This window comes from Octodon degus, unplaced genomic scaffold (assembly GCF_000260255.1).
Source record: "Octodon degus isolate 3935 unplaced genomic scaffold, OctDeg1.0 scaffold00026, whole genome shotgun sequence".
Classification (NCBI taxonomy): Eukaryota; Metazoa; Chordata; class Mammalia; order Rodentia; family Octodontidae; genus Octodon; species Octodon degus.
The window spans coordinates 7,989,501-8,010,283 of record NW_004524602.1 but is presented as its reverse complement, the minus strand read 5'-3'; the positions used below and the strand labels follow the sequence as shown (position 1 = coordinate 8,010,283).

Sequence of the window (20,783 nt, the reverse complement as noted above, 5' to 3'; positions counted from 1 at the left end):
CAAGCGCTTATTCTACTGAGCTATCTCCCCAGCTTTAGTTCATCTTTTGCATCATTTCGTTCATCAATTACAGCAGTGTATTAGGATCACTGTGTTCTTTTTTTTTTTGATCACTGTGTTCTTCATACTACAACTCATTGATCATAATATTTCAGTTTGTGATCTCTGAAAATGGGCTACATCTTCAACCAACAGCACGCTGTGAATTGCCACGTGGTTTTTCTTCCCCAGAGGAGAAGACAGTGGTCAGTCAGTTGGTTGGACTCGACTGGAGGAATATGGAGCAGCACCATTTTTAGGCTGGTCCAATACTATCTCGTGTGAGCACACGCATTCCATCAGCTGTGCAGTGGGTGTGCGGTGGGCGTGCAGCGGGCATGCGGTGGGCGTGCAGCGGGCATGCGGTGGGCGTGCAGTGGGCGTGCAGCGGGCATGCGGTGGGCGTGCAGTGGGCGTGCAGCGGGCGTGCAGTGGGCGTGCAGCGGGCGTGCAGTGGGCCCAGCTTCTCCTCCTGAAACACCCCGCATGGGAGGTGTGTCCATACTGCTTACTACTGACAAGCAGAGAGTCCCAGGCCTGCTGCAGAGAGGACGCGAATGCGTCTCACAGGGCCTTGAAGTGACCCAGGAACATGGTGACAAGGACGAAAAGTGACTAGGTGTCCATAGAGGGTTGAAGTCGGGCATGATTACACTCATCATCTCCTTAATGTGTAGACTTGGAAATGATCCTAAGGACAGACCAAGCAGTGGAGACCAGTTCGCTTCCTTCCTTCCTCTTTCTTTCCTTTTCTTTCCTCTCCTCTCCTCTCCTCTCCTCTCCTCTCCTCTCCTCTCCCTCTCTCTCTCTCTCTCTCTCTCTCTCTCTCTCTCTCTCTCTCTTGTTCATGTAATTGGTTGTTGCAGGGTCTCACTACACAGCTCAGACTCGGGGTGATCCTCCTGATTTCTGCCTTCCTAGTGCTGGGATTACAGGGGCACACCACCACCTGGACTCCATCGCTGGCTCAGTGCGCCCGGAGGTGGGGCCAGCGCAGCCTGCAGAGCCAGGGATCGAACCCCGACGCCTGCGCTTATCTAAGCAAGCGTTTAGTCCGCTGAGCTCTTTCTTTCCTTCTTTCTCTTTTTTATAAGCCACCCAAAATTACTTTTAATGGCAAGTGATCTTGTTTGTCTTTCAATAACATTTTATCACTTCCTGCATAGTTTCTTGCTTTTATTAGTCCTTGTTTTGAACGCATAACATTTCCGTTCCTTGTGTGGAGCTGGTACAATCCCCTGACACATCACCCCTTGCTCTTTCTTCTCTCTTCCTCCTCCTTCTGTCCCTTGATCTTCTTCCCAGTTGAGAAACACCCATCTTTCTATTTTCTATTATCTGCCTTTTTTCTTGCTCAGTAGTTTATTTTTACTCTGGATTTGTCATATAAGAGAATCATGAGATGTTTAAGCCTCTGTGTATGATTTATTTCACTGAATATGATGGTCTCAAGGTACATCTATTTTTTTCTACAAATGACTCAAATTTATCCTTATTTATGGCAGTGTAGTACTCCGATGTGAATAAATACCACGTTTTCCTTATCCAGTTATCTGTTGATGAAGAGATACGCTGCTTCCAAAATTTAGCTACTATGAGTTGTGCTGCTCGAAACATAGGTATTCATGGATGACAGTGATAAACTGCCTTTGGCCCTTTAGGGAAGATAACCAGTAGGGGATTAGTTGGCTCAAATGAAATTTCCAGTTTTAATTCCTTGAGGAATAAAAAAGAGAAGGGTTCCCTTCCTTTACAGATGAGCAGGGGCTGGTGCATACATTACTGCTTGTATCTGATTGGATAGGCCTTTGTCACGTGACCATACACTAGGTTGCAAAGGCACTTGGGAAATGGAGTGTGTGTCCCTGATGCAAAGCTAAGACTGTTAGTTTTGAGTAAGAATAGAGCAGAATTAGAAGGAAAGGAGCAATCTCAGCAAAAAGCACATCTTCAAACTCAGCGCTTCAGGAATCCAAATAGCTGCGGCTTGTTAAAATGCCCTGCCGCATTGAGGTTTATCAGATAGGTGGAACCTGACCCTTCTCCCATCTCTGCCCTCTCTGGGGGCATCTCATTTTCTCTCTATGCAGCAAATCTTGAAGGATCAGGCTTCAGCCCACTGGCAGGTGGCAGGGCTGCCTCTGAAGAATACAGCGAAGTCTTGGAACTGCAAACCTGTGTTTAGTTTCTTCACAAGTCCATAAGCTTGTATTTGAATATGTCGCTAAAGCTACTTCCAGATTGACTCCGGAATTAAACAGGGCTTACCAGGGCATGGTATTCATAATCAGTTTAGCAGATCTCTTAGGTTCACTGGGGTTTCGAAATTGGTATGCTCTGAAGATGTCTAGCACCTCTGCGTCCCCAGTAAAGCCCCTACTATATGCATTTGTAGAGCTGGCTGGGACCCCTGAAGTTCTCAGTAAGGATCTTTGTCTTCCATATCATCTTGATATGGTACCATTGTCCAATTGCTGCCATTCCTGCTTTTTAATTAGAAATAGTTACGAGGTTAGCGTTCTCATTATAGATTTAGTCTGTTGTGGGTTGTTCAGTTAGCCGCCCGTGGGTGGTACCTCTTCAAAGCTTATGATGTTTTATTAACTGCTTGTCCTAAAGGTATCACTGTGGGATACTTGTGCTGTAACCTCTTGGGTCCTTGTCAAAATGTTTGTGAGGTGGTTCAAAAACAAATCTCCCAGACACTCACAGCTAAAGTAGCCATGTACGTAACTTCCGGTTCCGCTTCTGTGGGGATGGGTTGTGTGGGGTTTTATTCTACTTAGATATCTTGCAGGAGAATGGCTGCTACCTTCTTAAGGTAAACGCACTTCTTTTGGGAAGCATAAAGCGAGTGATTCCTAACATCACTCCCTTATTCCTCTTTATCTCCTCGTGGTTTGTGCATGGCTGCTGGTTATAAGAAAGGGAGGAGCCTGTGGGCCAGGCAGGATTGGAAACCATCGCGTAAGACCTCAGGTCCAGCTGTGGCTGTAGCACCTCTTGGAAAAACAAGACAAAGGAATGTGGGTACTAAGACGGCTTGAGTCCTCAAGGACAAGGTCATGTTGGAGGCTGCCCTCGGAAGGACTAGGAGGAATGAGGACTCTCTGGGCCCCCGGAGTCTACCTCCTTTCGATCCCTGCTCCGCGCCCTGGGGGAGGGGCCCTTTGTCCTGCCCTCTGCACTGTGACTGGAGCGCATTGTGTCCTGACTATGCCCCTCGCAGCCTCATAGTGATGGGCCTGTTGTCCAAGATGGGCCCGAGGCTGGTCCGGGCCTGCGCCCATGTATTATGCAGCAGTGGTCAGACAAAGCTGCTGTGTGTAGGAGCCCGGGGTGGGGGTGGGGGCTGCCTCCCCACTGAGTCCTGGTGTCCAGCTATTGGGAGGTGAGAGGGTGGCACGGGTTGCTATGTCCCAGGGACGGGCTTTTCAGTGGGGTGCTTGAGAAGAGAGAGGGAAGGGCATTGTGGACCCTGGAATAGGCTTTTCTGGCTGTTAAGGGGGTGCCAGCTCCCTGTAAGTTCAGAGCATCAGGACAATGGTCTCAGACCTCCCAGTGTGCCCAGGCCTGCCCAGGACACTGGCCCCAGTGGGCCAGTCATTCCCTGGGTACCCTCTTGTGTCCTGTGGGCTTCAGGTATCCAGGCAACAAGACGCATACTAACCTTGCTGACTAGAGGGGACAGAGGAGTGTTGTCCTCCTTGGGCAGAAGCCCCTGGAAGGGTGCAGCCGTGTCACCCCACACCAGAGTGCCCAGACCTGGGCCTGGTGCAAGGATTGAGGCAGTGCCTGTGTGCTGAATGTAAAGGGGGGCTTTGAATCCTCATTGTCTGCCCAGGGCTGAGCTGGTGTGTCACAGCCTGGACATCTGTGTCCTCCCCAGAGCCTTATGCTGACGTTCCCACCAGAAGGCGGGGTCTCATGGCAAGGGTTGCGCCTTCTTAAGCAGCATGATTGCCCCCATGAGAGGCCCCTACGAGACCCTGGATCCTTCTACTACGCGAGGGAGCTGCTGGACGTTTCCATCTGTGCCCTGGAGAGCAGCCCCCCACTGGACGCCGGATCTGGGGGGCTGTGATCTTAGCTGATATCCTCGCTGCCAGAACCGTGAGAACCAGTCCTGGGTGTTCCTAGACCACGCTGCGTGTGGGGCTTTGACAGAGATGGGAAGGGAGACCGCGGCCTCCTCTCGAAGCTGCCTGACGAGGCTGCCGCCCAGGCCCCGCCATTCTGTGCTGGCACAGCCCTGCTCAGGCGTCACTGCCTACGATGGGCCCTGCGGCCTGGGTGTAGTCCGGTCACTGTTGGGGACGCCGCTGATCAGAAGGGGTTTCTCGTCAGCCTCCTTTCTTCTCAGACCGGCATTTAGCCTTATTTCTAGTCTTAACTTAGATTTCAGAATCTGGCCGGACTCCAGCAGAGAAAGGCAAGGTGGTTCTGAAGGTCAAGTGGCTCCCAGGGTCATCCTTCTGCCTCACAAACTTCCTGCAAGCAGCTGGATCCAGACTCAGCCCCTCCCCCAGCCGCAGTCATCGGTGACACCTCTTGGTGCAGGCCTGTTGTTCCCCAGGTTCCCAGAGCTGGGTCTGAACCAAACTCGCATTGTCAGTCTAACTCCAAGCAGCCTTTCAGAACTGGGCGTCGGAAAAGCACGGGGAAGGCAGGACTGAGCGGACAGCGCTGTGCGCCCGAACATCCTCCACAGACCACGATCCTGAGTGACTGGTTCATACTTACCTGGACTAAAGAAATCCAGCCCAGCCAATGAAATATCGTGGGAGTTTGGTGTTTTATTCTTTTACTGCAGGGACATTGCAGGTGTCAGAGTGGAAGACAGTGTGGCAGTCAGCAGTGTTCTGCTTTCATTTGGAGGAAGTCTATGAGGATGAAATCAAGGATCTCTAGGAAAGAGGGGAAAGGAGGGAAGGACGCACAACCACAGACACCTGAGGTGTTGAGCTTGCCTTGTCTCCCGTCACCCTTCCCAGAGCTGTGACCCTGGTGACAGGTGGGGCCCCGGGCCATGGTTGGGACTGAACTGCAGCTGTCATCCCCTCTGCCTCCGAGCCTGTGACTGTGATGCTGCATGGCTCCCCAGGGCAGGCTGAGGTGCTGCCCTGGCCCAGAGACCCCAGAGAGAGAGGCGAGGGACCGGCAGCCTCCAGAAGCACCAGGGGAGGCGATGGCGGGCCAGTCGCCATGGCACCAGCTGTCTGCACTCCCCGGTGCTGGGAGAGGGGCCCAGACTCCCTTCCTATGATAGAGGGGGCCCTGTGTGTCTCCCTCGCAACATCTGTTTAGTATGTTCTTTGTCCTTCTTTGCTCTTAGTTCCAGCCCCAGCTCTGCTACCAGCCTGCCCTGGAGATGCACCAGGTCCCCAGCCCATAGGGGGCGTGAGTGCATTTGTGTGCATATGTGTAGGTGTGTATAAGTGTGTATATTTGCTCTAGGGCCAGATGGGCACCAGGTCCTTCCTCACTCTGCTTCCTTGTGGTGGGGCAGACCATTCTGCCTTAGACACTCCCATTTTAAGGATGGAAGTGGAGCCTTCAGAGCAGCTCCTCGGGACACAGGGACTAAGCTTCCTTTTCTGTTCATAGCAGCTGCCTCTGTTGAAGTCGCCCCTGAGTGTGCGCAGCATGGCTCAGGGTGGGCTCTGCGCCTGAGGGACCCCTCAGCGGCCATAGCTGAGCAGGGTGCCAACAGGCACCCGGGCTGCCCAGATCAAGCGCCATTCTGGGTCCCTGGGTCTTCCAGTTCACTTTGACAAATATTTGTTGAGCATCTACTATATGCTGGGCTCTCTGAGGTGCTGGAGACAGTGGGGCATACATCAGTCCCTGCCCTCTGGGGACCCCAGCAAATGCTGTATTTTTTTTTTTATTTTTTTATTTTTTTTTACTTTTTGGACCACAACTCCTAGCAAGAAGGTTGTTGTGCTGTGGTTCAGTTTGTGTGTGTGTGTGTGTATGTGTGTGTGTGTTTGTACACGCAGGTCTGCACACATGCAGACACCCACACACACAATATGTCTGTGTTAAGTGTATATATAAAACCAAAACTCAAAAGTCAACCCATGTGCTCTAGGATTTTATTTTATTTATTTATTTATTTTTTTGAGATAGGGTCTCACTCTGCAGTTCAGGTTGGCCTCAAACTCACAGTGATCCTCCGTCCTCAGCCTCCTGAGGGCTGGGATGAGCACACCTCCACACACTGGCGCTCCAGTATTTTCTAGGCTTTCTATCTTTTTGCATTGTGTGTGTGTGTGGGGGGGGGATTGAACCCAGGGCCATGTGCGTGCTAGGCAAGTGCTCCACCACTCAGCTACACCTCCACTCATTCCTTATTTTTCATCCTGAGTCAGGATCACCGAATGGCCTAGGCTGGCCCGGATCAAGCAGTTCTCCTGCCTCAGCTTCCCAAGCGTCTGGGATGCCAAGCGTGGCCAGCAGGCTCGGCTCCTGTTTCTTTCTGTGACACTGCTAGCAGCCCACCTCTTTGACCTTGTAGCCTCCCAGCAGGGCCTGATTCCCCAGCGTGCGAGGCCTCAGGAGAGTTGTGCACACTGCACATATTGTTCTTCTGTGCCGCTGGAAAAGAAAGTGAGGGAGGCTTGTTTTGATTGGGCAAATCAGACAAGTCCCCTGCTGAAATGGCGCTGGAGGTGGCTCCAGCTGTGGGATAAGATTTCTGTGAATGGCAGAGGAGAAAAGCAGCCGATGGATCGCAGCCTCAGCATGAGCAAAAGCCAGAGATCCTGCCGTGCGAGCCACAACCCCTGTGTTGTCACTTGGTCCAATTGTTCTGGGAGGCCAAGCCCCTCTATATGTTCTGGTGGTGGGTGGGACACTTCCGGAGTACACAGTGCCCAAGAAACTGTTGCGCAGGTTGCGCACTGCACAAGGACAGCAGTCCACGGCCCACGCACCTGGCCATAGGCTCTAATCTGCAGCTGAGGCTGCCAGAGGAGAGGCACCTTTTTCTGTCCTTGCAAGGGCTCCATGACCTGGGCTGGCCCTGACTCTATGGGAGGGGTGCATAGAGAGTGTCTTCAGAGGTGTCACCATGTAGACCAGACAGGACAACAGGTTTGCACCTGGGAAGCCACAGGTTTGATTTTCAAGGTGAACGACAGGCACTGAAACAGAGAACACAGCCTGGGACCAGGGCAGGGAGAGGGCGACATGCGTGAAGAGACTTCACCGGAGCATCTGTGACAGGGACATGACCTGCAGGTGGGTCATCCACAGGAGCAGCCTTCTGGGGTCAGGTCCAGAGACTCCGAGGAGGCTGAGGAAGAAGCTACTTGGGACCCGAACCCCACTGCCTTGGGCTCAGCTCTTGCAGTAGCAGTATGCGTATGCATGTCTGTGTGTGTGCGTACATATGTGTGTGCACGTGTGTGTGCGTGCACGACAGCTAAAGAGTCACCCACAAGCCCTGCTGCCCTCCGCGAGCTGCCTGAGGGCCCCACTCTGGCTCCCAGCATTGCCGCGGGGCTGGCCAGGAAGGAGGGTGCTGCTGCCCGCTGCGTGCCTAGCAGTTTGTGTCCATAACACGTTCTCCCCTCGGCCCTCTTCCCTGTGGGACTTGCAGAATGGCAGCAGTTAGGGAGCTCAGAAACCAGGGGGAGTCCTTGGAGCCTCAGCACCCGGAGGTGCCGTGGAGCGCGGCATGTCTGTTTCCCAGCTGCACGAGCAGCAGCCTCTGCCCACCCCAGGGACCCCTGCTGAGTGGCCAGAGAAAACCTGGGGATGAGGTGAGGATTGCGGTGTTAGGGCCCCTGTCACCTCTAGGTTCTTCATTGCAAGAGCAGAGAGACTGCATGGGGACCGAGTGGGGGGCCGGGGGCCACGTCCACATATCAGGGACGTGCCACCCTTTGCCGTTTCTCATGTTTATCAGTTAAAATGCGCGTGGCTACAAGTAACACAAAATTCCAAATGAGAAGGACTGCAGCTACACTAGGGGTATTTGTGGACTGTTGAACCATGACCATCTGGAGGAAGAGGGTCTTGCATTGGTTTAATGCCTTCATAGTATCTCCACAGTATTTCCTTTTGATCTCCCTTTTTATCATGTTGGCTTTTGGGTGTGGAGCTTGTCACCTCTTGGCCTCAAGACAGCCCCAGGCCTTACACCCTCAGGTGCAAACTGAGACAGAAAGCGGCACCTTAGACACTGCCAAGAAAGAGCTTTCCTTGTGTCCGTCTTCTTTGGTTAATAAGAAAATACTCTTTCCCAGAAGCACCTTCACCCCAGCAGACTTCTGTCGCTTGGTGGCCCAAGTCATTGGACCACTCTTAGGTCATAGGAGAGGACAGACTGGTATGGGAGTGGTGGCCGGTGACACTTGGCGCCTCCAGGCAGGGTCTGTAGCTGTGCCACCTCCCCGAAGCCAGCTCTTGGCTGTGTGCATGTGTGGAACCCTCCGAGGGAGGCCAGAAGGGACACAGAGGAGAGCTCGGGCTCCAGAGAGCTGAAGAACTTGCCCGAGGCCTATTGTTGTGGTCAGGAGTGTTGCTGACCGGGAGGACAGGGCTGCAGTGGCAGTTGCAGATTCTTACTGGGGCTCTTAGAGCTGGACTTGCTTAAATCTCTGAATAAATGGAGGCTACTTAGGGGAAGAGAGGGAAGGCCATAGTTAGTAGACACAAAAGGGCCAAACGCAGCAATGTGTTTTTAAATTACGTTTCTCTCCAACCTATTCAACTGATCCTTACCTCAGGTGCTGGCTTTTACCTTGGCCACCGCCCCCGGCGCAGTGAATCTACACTTAAGCCTTTGCAGTATCCTGGTTGCTCCCGCCAAGGGGGGAGCCATTATGGTCCCAAGGATAGGCCAGTGACCCGGAGGAGAGGGGAACAGAGACTGTCAGAGGAGCCGTCAGAGGGGCCGCATTGGCTACAGACACAGAAAGAGCAGCCTTCCCTGGCTGGGACCTGAATCCTTTTGAGAGTCGGTTATGCAGTTGTCTGAGGGGCTGCAAACAGGAATGCTTTCATTTGCTCGGTAACATGAATTTCATGGACAAGTTTGTAGGCCCTCAGCAAGAGAGGCACCTTGGGGCCGGGGAGATGGCTCAGTAGAATAAGTGCGTCCTTGGCAAGCGCAAGGGCCTGAGTGCAATCCTGGGTTCCACCAAAGAAAGAAAGAGCGAGGCTTCTTGAATTGCTGTGAAGTCCCAGAGGAAATCGCGCTTCTGGCTGCATCCGGGCCTCTGGCGGCCCTGCATGGCCCTGGCTTGGGGACACGTGAAGATGGAGGCCTGGAGGGAAAGAACCAGCTCGGGGAAATCCCGGGGGTAGGGAGGACATTTCACAGCCAGGTCCCTTAGTGGTGGCCTCTGGATCAGGCCTCTCCTCAACTCTGCCTTCAGGGACCGAGAGGCCAGGGGATCACAGAAGAGGATGGGAGAAATAGAGGCTGGAGTGGTAGGAGAACTGGAGCGGAAGTGCTGGGTCCAGTGGTTTTTTGAACACCTGCTGTGTGTGTGGTCTCACACATGGCAAGCTAGGAGGGCAGCATGAAGGTGCCTGCCCCTCAGCCCAGCCCTTTACACAGTTGTTGTGGGCAGGGGCTCAGGGCTCAGCCTACCTCACAGAAGGGCTCTTTGGAAGGAGGTGTAAGTGGGTTCAGGTAAGAACTGTAGCTCAGTCAGAGCCAGGGGGTCACTCCTGAGTATCCTCCTCCTGAGCCCAAGAGTGGCTGGCTTCCCTGTCTCCTGTCCCAGGTTTCCCCCTGTGGCCCCAAACCACCTCAAGTTCTCCCACCAGCCTGCAGATCAGGGGGCATGAGGGGGAGACCATCTCCCAGCCAGCAAAGCCTCCACTCCTCAAAATAGGTCAGCAGTCTGGCACACACCGGGCTCAAGCTGCAAACAGAACCCTGTGCTGGGCCCGTGCTGTGAGCTCCATGCCCCTCCTCCTCCCTCCAGTCTGGTCAGAGCATCCTCAGACAGGCCTCAGAACCCTTGAAGGTGCTGAGGGGTTGAGGGTGGGGAGCAGCCTACAGGGGAGCACAGACTGGCCTTGCTGTGTGACCTGAACAGGCTGCCACCATCTCAGGGACCCAGGCTGTAAATGAGGATGTATGTCGATGGCCATGCGGGTCTCTGACACGGAAGGCTACAATTCCACACACCTCTTGCCAGGAAGATGGGGTGGGGTGGGGAGAGCCTGTCCTGTGGATATAGGGGTGGACAAGGCTTGTGATCCGGGGAAGCCCACTGCAGGATCGGGGACCTCAGAAAAGGCAGATGTACTCCAGGGGCTGAGGCAGAGCCCTGCAGCCTCCTCCTGCGGAGCCCAGCCCAGCCCAGCTTTCAGGCAGGAAGGCTGCAGAGAAGCAGGATGAAGTCAGTCCAGAGTCAGATGCTGGATCTGGCTGGGGCAGCATTGGGTGTGGACCAGGGCTTGGTCTGGGCCCTGTGACTGCAGGCTTCAGGAAGGTGCCAGCCCAACTTGCCCACTCCTGCTATGTTTTGATAGGCTTCCGAGGACTAGGGGGAGGCAGGATCCATCCATTGGGCAGAGGCAGCTTCCTGCTCCGTGGTGGGGAAGAGCCCTGCGCCTTGGCAGGAAATGGGGAGGAACTGAGTGGGGGTCGCCCCACTCTGCAGCCTTCCGTAGCCCTTCACGTCCCACCCAGCAATCGCGAGGGTGGAGGCTCAGGTTGATCCTCCTTTCGCAGGCGTTGACTGTGGGCTCAGTGATGTTCTGCCAGTGCTGTTCAAATGGACCACTCCGAAGCTGCGGAGAAGCCATCACCCATGTAATTTGGTGGCCACAATGCACACACAAGCTATCGAGCCCTGGACGTGTGCAGAGTCTAACCGAGGAGTTAATCTGTCGCTTGATTTCATTGTAACTCGTCTGAACTTAAATGGCCACTGGTGGCTGGTGGCGGCCTAATGGGACACAGCAAAGCTTTCTCCTGCCTTGGGTACAGGCTAGACTCCACACGCCACATGGTTCAGGGCTCTCGACAGCTTGGGAATGGCCAGGCCCGGGGCCTGGGGAGTGCTGCACGGAAGGAGATGCAGAGAACACCCCATTTGCACAGCCTCCCTTTGCCCATCTGTCTGCCTCTGTGACCTCGCCTTTTTCTGTCCCCTCCCTACCCTTGCTGTTTGACTCAACTACAAATTCCATAGTGTTGCATGGAGCCTGGAAACGGCCCTTCCACAGAGAGCTGGTGGGTAAACACCTCGCAGGCTCCATGGCCCCAGACCCATGCGTCCACAGGGGCACATTTTTTGGCATTTACCAGGCATCAAGCGCTGCTGCCCAAACACAGTCCCTGCCCTCCTGGGGCTGACATCTGGGGTGAGCAGGCCAGATCCTGAAACAGGTCTGACTGCTTAGGACACGTGGCCAGAGAGAGTCTCACTAGGGCATCAATGTACCGCCCAGGGCCCCAGGGACATGGCCAAGGCGGAACTGGTGAGGTGTGCTCAGGGTGCTTGTGTAGGTGACCCAGCTGCAAGGCCCACCTCGTGGCTGCCACGTGTCACCTTCCCGCACCCTAGGCCTGCCAAGCACCACAGCTATGCCCAGTCAGCCCCTCCTGGCACTGCCGGATCCCCAAGGCCCAAACCCTGTGGATTCACCCCAGAGCTCGAGCTTGGGAGAGAAGGAGCGGTTGTCCGGCTTCTCCACAAAGGGAGCTTCTGGGGTGGCTGTGCCTCTTCACACCAGCGGTTCTCAACCTGGGCCTAGAAGATGCTCTCAGCTGCCCTCCTAGGGCTGCCATCCGGGGTGGGCAGACCAGATCCTGAAAGCCCAGGTCTGGCTGCCCGGGAGCCAGGTTGGAAACAGCTCTGGTGTTTTCTGACTAATTCCAAGTGATATTCGGAGAAAGTCATTTTCTGCTCACTGGAGTCAGATCATTCCCCTCTGTGCCACAGAGGTGGAAGTGGAAGCTTCGTGTCCCCAGGCCCCATAGCTCTGGCTAGCGGGTAGCCGAGGACTCTGGGAAGGTTCCTTTCTGCTTTCTCCCTGTGTCCCTCCCCGGGAGGCCTATTTTCCTGGCTCAGTGATGGCGGAGGACACATCAGCCACTCTTGTTTCTGAATTTGAGCAAGATGTCAGGTGGCTGAGACGGAGTCATCCACGACAGGGGCACCCACACATTCCACATCACACAGTGAAGCTCCCAGGACCCAAGTGCATGGACTCCCACATTTCAGGGAAGGGGACACTGACGCTGGTGAAGGCAGGTGGCTTGTCCCAGAGCACACAGCAAGTGACCAGACACCAGGATCTGCCAGCTGTTCTCCAATGGACAAGGATGGGGGGGCTCTCCCGGGAGAGTATTGGCCGCAGCCACCAGGGCAGATCCAAGAGGTCCTTGGGGCTCCTCCCCAGCCCTATGGCAGGACAGACAGAGCCGCAAGCAAGCCCCCACCTGAGCCAAAAACAGGAAAAATAAGCCAAAAAGCCCAACTGTCCATGTACGTTTTGTGTTCCAGTTAAAGGACTAAATTTTCGTTATCGTCATCTAGAAGGTGGCCCTGCCAGCCACAATAAATCATCCCCGAGAGCCGAGGACAGGATACAACATGCTTCCGCGTGGAGCACACATTGCAGTTAGCTCGGAGGGGGGGTGGGGAGAAAAGCCAGCTTCTATTTCTTAAGAGGCTGCAAGGACCACTCGGCTGCGAAATGAGTGCCTCTTCCTTCCAGGCTCTTCTCGGAGAGAGACCAAGCTGGCGGGGACCCAGGGGAGGCTGCCAGGGAGCCAGCCCTGCAGCTGTGCACATCTGGGGCCAAAGCCTCTCCCTGCCTCTTTCTGACCCTCTGTGCAGCCTAGCCCAAGCCTGACTCTCTGAGGTCACAGCCTTGCCCTTACAGGGAAGGCGAGGGAAGGACCAGCGTTTGGCAGACACCCGTTCTATGCCAGGTACCTTGTGAGGCAGCTCGCAGGTGGCTGCCTCATTGTAGCCAGGAGCTGGGGGTCATTCCCAGTGCACAGATAAGGAAGTGGATGCTCAGAGAGGTTGAGCAACTCGTAGAGTTGTTCAGTTAGGAAGTGGCAGCGGCAAGATAGAAACATTTGGCTATTTTTGACTCCCCAGAGCCTGCTTACTACAATTTCATTACACCTATGTGTGGTGCTCTGATTTAGAGACTGAACAGAGAGAGGTAAGACTTGGGGTAGAGAGGCCAAAGGAGATGTCTGATGCTGGGAGCAATGTCAGACTGGGAGTCGAAAGTTCTTGGCTGAAACAGGCTCTGCCGCTGGGACACCTGGGATTCTGAAGTCCCTTAGCCCCCTCTGAGCTTCACATTAGGCACTTGTGTGCTACATCTTGTCAGCGGGACCATGGAGTCTGCACAGCTCTATCCCGTGGGCAGCTGGGGAGGTGTCTGGGGGAGATGGTGAGTAGGTGGGCCTCGGCCCCATTGCAAATGAAGTCCAGAGCCCCCCACAGTGGAGGCACCTCCGTGGTATACTGAGAGGTCACCTAGCCAGCGTCACCCTGGGCCTCATGCTGTCTGGGAGCCCTGCACCAGAGGCTCTGCAGGGACCGGAAGTCGGATGTCTAGGCACTTCCGGTCTAGAACTAGAGAAAAAAAAAGGGACAGACCTAAAGCTTCCTTTTGTCAAGCATCACTCAGCTCGGGGATGTCCCAGAAAGTGGCAGTCACCATATGAGAGCAGAGATCGTTTGGGCCACCACCCACGTAGGGGTGGGGTTCATGGAGGAGGAAAGGACCCACCTAGGGTGGGTAGAACCAGCACGTGCTCTGTAGCCACAAAGCTCAGTGGAATCCCACGTGGCCCGGATACAGAGGTCAGGCACCAAAGCCCAGAAGTTCCCTAGGGACGGGAGTCTCATGACCTCCCTTTTCTATGTCAGGCGGCTCTAACCATAGCAAAAGGCCTTCCCTTGGGGGAGCTCAGTGGCGGCCCACCCTGTGCTCAGTGATCCTGTAAGGTTGACAGGCAGACAGACAGACCAGCAATGACCTTGTGTTCCATTAGACTGTGCTACACGGAATCCACCAAGATCTGAGAGTCAGGCTTTGAAAGAAAAGAGCAAAGAGCCGCACTTCCAGGTCCTCTCTCTGTGGCCCTGCACTGAGGTCCCTGGGGGTGTGCACAGTGCCCCCAGTTGCAGCCTGGGAGTGGTGCCTCTGACAGCACAGGGAGGAACCTTTGCTTCCCTTCCCTGACCTCAGATGAGCTCAGGCTCGGCACAGGCAGCGGAAAGCAGGTCCCTTGTGCGCAGGGCCTGACCTGTGTCCCAGGCCTCCGCCCTGCGTCCTCCACCTTCCAGGACACACCCGTAGAACTGGCCAATGTCCCCTCTCTGTCGCCAGCCCAACCAAGGGCCTGCTTGTTCATTCCCTCTTCTTGACTTTCTCACCATTATCAAAGACAAGAGGTCGGCTGGATGTAGCAGTACACACGTGTATCCCAGCACTGGGGAGGCTGAGGCAGGAGGAATGCCATGAGTTTGAGGCCCACCTGGGCTCCACAGTGAGTTCAAAGCCAACCTGAACAACATAGCCAAACCCCATCTCAAAAAACAAAAAAGCCAAGAAATTAAAGACCAGAAAATATGCGTGTTCTGGATTGAGAGAGGTAAGACAGGGGCTGTGACATCCCATGCGACCCATGAGCCTTGTGTTGAACCCTAGTCAGATCACAGTTAAGGTGCTGAAGTAGCTGTGAAAGACACTTTGGGGGCATTGCAACATGGCTGGGTGGCAGATGGTCTGCAGAGATTGTTGTCACCTTTCTTAGATGTGGTTGTGGCGACGCACTGAGGTGGGAGGCTGTGCTTCTTCATAGGGGAGGCATGAGGTGTGATTCAGAAGGCAGGTGTCGTGAGCTTTGCAAATTCCTTGGCAGTAGTTCCACAATGGAAGGAAGAAAGAGGGGTCTGGGGAGAAAGACAGGGGGACATGAGGGGGAGGAGTAGAAGATGGATGCCAGACAGGAAAGGGCCCAGGGTCCCCAGCCTCTGCCTGACCCCTCCAAGGCCCAGCAGAGGGTGTGCTGTGGCGATTGACCCCTGCTCCTGGAAGCTGGCCTGCTCCTCTAGACCCACCTGGGCCAGTCCCCAGGGGGCAGCATGGCTGTGAGTACAGCGACCAGAGCAGGGGTTCCTGCTGGGCCGGGGAGACAGAGTAAGATGGGGGAAGCAGGCAGGGTGCCCGCCAGGGGCCTTTGCCACAGGTACCTCTGCTGCAGCTGCACCCTGGGGACTGAGAGCTGGAGAGGTATGGAAGGGCAGGAAAGGTAGGAAAGGGCAGCAGGCTGAGGAGAAAGGGGTAGAGTTGGGGAGACAGAGATAGGCCGGTGCATCCTGGATAAATGTGGCTCATGTAGGGGCTCAGGAGAGCGCTCAGGTGCCTGGCAGGCAGCTGGGTGTCAGCTCGTATACAACGGGGTGAGGTATGTATGACTGTCTATGTGGCTCAGAAGTAGCACCCATCCTGGTGGAGCTCTGAGACCTTTGGAAACTATAGGTGTGAGGGAGAGGATTTAGTGTTCCCAGCCACCAGACGTGGCTATTTGGAGTCTGTACCCCTGCCCGAGTGGGTCTCCCTTAAGCAGGGATGCTGGATGCCACCAAGCAGGGTACCTGGCTGGGCTGCCTTAGCCTCTAGGGTCCAGGAAGGCTCAGAGCTCAGTGGGGCTGTAAAGGCGCTATCACTTCCTGTGGCCACTGAGCAGACTCTTACCCGGGAGGGGAGAACCAGGGTGAGGTCTGGATTAGGATCCCAGTGAGTTGCTGGCAGTGTGGGGCTCTGTAGAGGCTGCCAAGGCCTGAAGGCTCAGGCCAGCTGGTCAGAGACAGGAGCGGAAGCCACTCCAGGCTGGCAGGCACCACCAGGGAGCAGATGTTGGAGGAAGCAACCTCTCTCCTGCAACAACTGTGGATTCTAGAATATTCCACCTGGACCAGACAGAGTGGGTCCCAGAATTCCACCTCCTAGTGGACTTCTGCCAGGTCCCCAGGCCTCCCATACTTGTCTTTCTTTTTGTCTGCCTGCCTGCCTTTCTTCCTTTCTTCTTCCTTCATCTTCCTTTCTGTGTCTTTTGAAACCTGGCCTCGCTATGCAGCCCAGGCTGGTCTGGAACTCCCATCCACGCCCCTACTTCAGTCCCTGGAGTGCTAGGATGATAGGTGTGTGCCACCACACTTGGCATATTTTTCTTTGAATTGATTCACTACTTTAAAAAAAAAAAAAAAAAAAAAACTAGCTTCATTAATGGTAGTTTCTCGTTCCTTGGTAGTTTAAGGATCCTGTGGTCTTTCTGGAAGGTGGGTGGGTGTGGTCACCGAAGCAGCAATGTGTGGATGCCCTTGTGCCAGCCTGCAGCCCGTAGTATTTTCAGAATCAGTCCTGTAGTACAAGGCTGGTCGCATGGTGAGCTTGAGCCAGGCCACTTCTGTTCCTTCTGCCCGCTCTGGCTCGTCACCTCCAGCATACTGGAGGAGCAGCCCTGTCCCCAGGGTCTTCAGGAAGCAGTGACCCGTCTGACTGTCTCTCTGGCCCCTCAGATGTCCTGGCGTCCGCAGTACCGCAGCTCCAAGTTCCGGAACGTCTACGGCAAGGTGGCCAACAGGGAGCTCTGCTTCGACGGGATCCCCATCACCAAGAATGTACATGACAACCACTTCTGTGCCGTCAATGCCCGCTTCCTGGCCATCGTTACTGAGAGCGCGGGCGGCGGCTCCTTCCTTGTCATCCCCCTGGAGCAGGTAGGCGGCCCTGGAGCTTTGGGAGCATCCACAGAGTGAATGTGCCCCAGATCCAGGACTTGAGCTCTCTTTCCCAAGCATCCCTGGAGGGGGGCATGTGGGCAAGTCAGGGTCAGTTTCCAGAGGTCCCTTTCCTGAGGACCTGGAAAGACGCGTTCCCAAGATCAGGCCTGGGTCTACAATTCTGCATCCTGGATGTCCTTTCAGTGCAGAGCTGGAGGATGAAGACCCAGCCACAGGTATGGCAGAATTAAACATGTGATTGCGCACCCCCTAGAGGCTGGGAGTCACGACCTCCTGCCTCATCCTGAACCACCTCTCTGAAGGTCTTCTGCCCTCAGCTGCTGGTTATGTGGATCCAGCAAGATTAAATCTCCATAGCCTAGATCATGAAATTTGCAAGCGATAGCCATTCAGGCAGAGCCCCCGCAGGAGCTCACGCGTCCTAGCAGAAGGCTTGCTGTGGTCCTGCTCATTTATGGCTGAGTTCCCCCTTTCAGCCTGACTCATCCCCACATCTGCCCTCTGCCAAGCCGCTCTGGGAAGAGGGATATGGGTGGAAGGGAACCTGGGCTCCTGGGGCTGTACCATCAGGGCCTGTGCAGGGACATTTCTCAGCCTGTCCTCCCCAAGTGGGGACTCAGAGTGGGAAAGGCTTAAGCCAGATGCCCCTTCCCCCCAAAGGGACAGCGATGTGACCCAGAGGACAGAGCCTGACAAGTAGAGAGGTCTGACCTGCAGGCAGGATGTCTGGATTGTACCCCACCGGCACTGCTCTGGAACCTCGGGCTTGTCACTCAGTGTCTCTGGCCTCTGCTCCTCTGGCTGCACCTGCCGCAGTGGCCTCAAGACAGAAGGGGTGTGAGAGGCACCTCAGAGCCATACAAAAAGGGGTGCCTTGTCACTTCCTCGGGGCAGTTGTCAGCCCCACACTGAACTTCTGAAATGCAGTTCACCTCTCCTCCTGAGCCTAAAGCCTTATCTCAGAACAAAACTAAGCCAAGATGGATTAAAGATCTAAGCAAAAGAAAACCTGCTAGTGTATTAGAGAAAAATGGAGAGCATTTTAAAAATCACAGCAGTCTGGGAAGGCTTGTAAACCAAGACAAGACTCTCGCATTGAGGAAATAATTAACGGAGTAGCATAAAGTTTTCCCACTCAGGTCCCATCCTAGAATACGGCGCCTAAATGAAATGCAAGGGCGAGCAGCATGCTCGGGGAAAACATTTGGTCTAAGTAGCAGGTGGAAGGTTTATACGCAGAATGCGAAAGCGTTCCAGAAGGGCCAATAAGACCTTCCCCTGTGGACAAAAGATACATAAGCATTGCACAGGAAAGCAAATATATTGCTTAACCTAACTAATCAGAAAAAATATAAGGGTAATAATCTTCAGTATTGCAAAGAGAGAAAGAGAGAGAGAGACAGACAGACAGAGAGCACAGGGCTCCAATATACTCTTGGTAACATGGAAATGAGGTGACAGGGTGACATCAGCTAACAAGCAAGGGTACACTATAGAGCCTGGGATTACAGCTGAATGGCAGAGCACTTGCCTAGCATGTGGGAGACCGGGGTTCAACCCCCAGCATTGGAAGGAAGAAAAACTAAGATGCCCAGCAGCTGGGCCATTCTACTTCTGAAGTCTTAAATAGAGCTATTCTCAAGTCTATATAAAGCTGCAGTTTGTGGGGTGTGATGGTGTAATTCCAGTGCTTGGGCGGCTGAGGCAGATTGTGTGTTCAAGACCAGCTTGAGCTACATAGCAAGGCACTGTCAAATAAAATGTGCAGAAATTCCTAGTACTTGACTTTTTAAAAACAAACCTTTTTAAAATTATATATATATATTTTTAGTACCAGGGATCAAATTTAGGACCTTGCGCTTGCCAGGCAGGTACTTACCATCTCCCCCTCCCTAAAATTATATATTTTAAAGAACAGCAATCACGGCCAGCCAGATAGCTCAGTGGACTAAAGCGCCTGCTTAGGCAGAACTCAGCAGCCCGGCTTCGATGCCCAGCCTGTCATGCTGGCCCCGCCCCCAGGGCTTGCTGAGATGGCAATTGAGACTGGGCGTGGTGGCATGCACCTCTAATCCCAGCACTTAGGAGGCTGAAAACAGGCAGATCGCTAGGAGTCTGATCTACATAGTGAGACCCTATAGACCTTGGATACCTTGTACTAAATACATAAAAAAATGAAAAATAAATAAAAACAGAAATCAAATGCCTTAAGATTCCAACCCTCCCAATTCCTATAAGGGCAACCAAAGAATAGAGCATCGTCAGTAACCCCAACATGGAATATAAGGGGATTTTGTGAGCACTTCCCAGGTGGCAGAAAAGAAAGTACCCCTTACAGGGGACCAGTCCCTCTGTAAAAATGGGATTTATGCGAACGTGCGTATTTCCTGTGTCCTTTTTTCAACTTACATTCCTTGACACAGTTTGTGTAATGTGATTCACTGAAAATTGATTGAAACTGATGCCCCCTACACCACTAGCTTATTTTTTTCTCTCATGGCAAGAAGTTTATAGAAGTCAGTGAGTTGTGCAGCTATTTTATAGCAATGAAAAGTTAGAGACCAGCATGAGTCCACCATTTGGGGGTGATCAGATGAGTTAGGGGACACCCACAGAGGGTATATGTAGTCATTCAAACTGTCCTTGTGGAGCAGGTGCCCCCAAACCACCAGTCTCAGCCTCGCTTTACCCTCTTAATTCTATTTTTTTAAATTTTTATTTATTTGGGCTGGTGAGATGGCTCAGTGGTCTAAAGCACCTACTTAGAACAAGCTAGGCAAAGCACAGGGACCGTGGGTTCAATCCCCCAGCACCACATGCCAGCCAGCCCCGCCCCCTGGTGGGCTGAGCTGGCCACACACACACACACACACACACACACACACATACACACACACATAAATAAAAATTTTAAAAAATTTAAAAAAATAAATAAATAAATTTTTATTTATTCATTTGGTGCAGGGGATTACAACAAACTCATAGTGATCCTCCTGTCTCAGCCTCCCCAGTGCTGGGATTACAAGAATGTGCCACCACACCCAGTTTTGAGGGTAGCTTGGCATGCAGTGCCAGGGGTTGAACCCAGGTCCTTGCACTTGCCAGGCAGGCAATTAGACGGCCAAGCTATTGCCCCAGCCCTGCCCTCTCAAGCCTATTAAAGATCTAAGGACCTTTGTGTATAGGGGCCAGAGCTATCAACATTTAGCATGTTTAAAATAAAAATGAATCTTAAAAATTGAGTCAAAAAGTAAATTTATTCAATCACTTGAAATGATAAATCCATTTCGTGTTCTCCAAGAAATGTATATTTTTGAATAATAACTACAGTTTCTAAAACAAAAGAGAGAGAGAGAGAGAGAGAGAGAGAGAGAGAGAAGAATGGCATTATTTCGTGCTTTTTTTGCCTGCCTTTGGTACTTGGGGATTGAACCAAGGGCCTTCGCACTGAGCTACATTCATAGTCCTGTGGGATCTTACAAAGTCTCTCCTTTGCCCAGGCGGGGCTTGAACTCGTAATCCTCCTGCCTCAGCCTCCCAGACTGCTGAGATTACAGCCGTTCACCGTCATACCTGGCTACTTTATGCTTGTGTAAATCCCTTAATACTCCCATGGCTTAATGGAAGACCGCCGATTCTCGAGTCGGCTTCTGCTGCAGCTTTGGGGACATCACATCTTGCAGTGTCAGGAAGCCTCCCTATTCACCGGTGAGAGGACTGAGAAGCAGACACTATCTGAGTGTTATTATGAAGGCATTTTGGACTCTGAATGGGTCTTGAGGACCTCAGGGTGTCCCCAAACCATACTCAGAGCTAGTGATGTAGAGGAATGTCTAGTGAGAGAAAGGTCCCTTTTTTTTTTTTTTAACAGGAAAGCACTTATTCTACTGACCCATCTCCCCAGCCCCGAGAAACATACTTCCGATAATATTCTGCGTGGATAAAAAGGGGCTGGCGAAAGAGCTCAGTGGCTTAAGCATCTGTCTT

The 20,783-nt window shown here is 53.3% G+C and overlaps 1 protein-coding gene across 2 annotated transcripts in view; it reads left to right on the top strand.

The window, feature by feature from the left end:
* Positions 1–20,783, top strand: part of Coro2b (coronin 2B) — a 92,727-nt gene that overhangs the window by 24,953 nt on the left and 46,991 nt on the right. The window contains exons 1-2 of one of the 2 annotated variants that reach the window (XM_004628783.3): positions 9,829–9,893; positions 16,572–16,772. In XM_004628783.3, coding sequence (XP_004628840.1) covers positions 16,572–16,772 — 201 coding nt within the window. In that variant the 5' untranslated portion in view covers positions 9,829–9,893. Of the gene's footprint in view, positions 1–9,828; positions 9,894–16,571; positions 16,773–20,783 lie in introns of those variants that run through there. The other variant, XM_023712539.1, reaches the window with a different exon arrangement.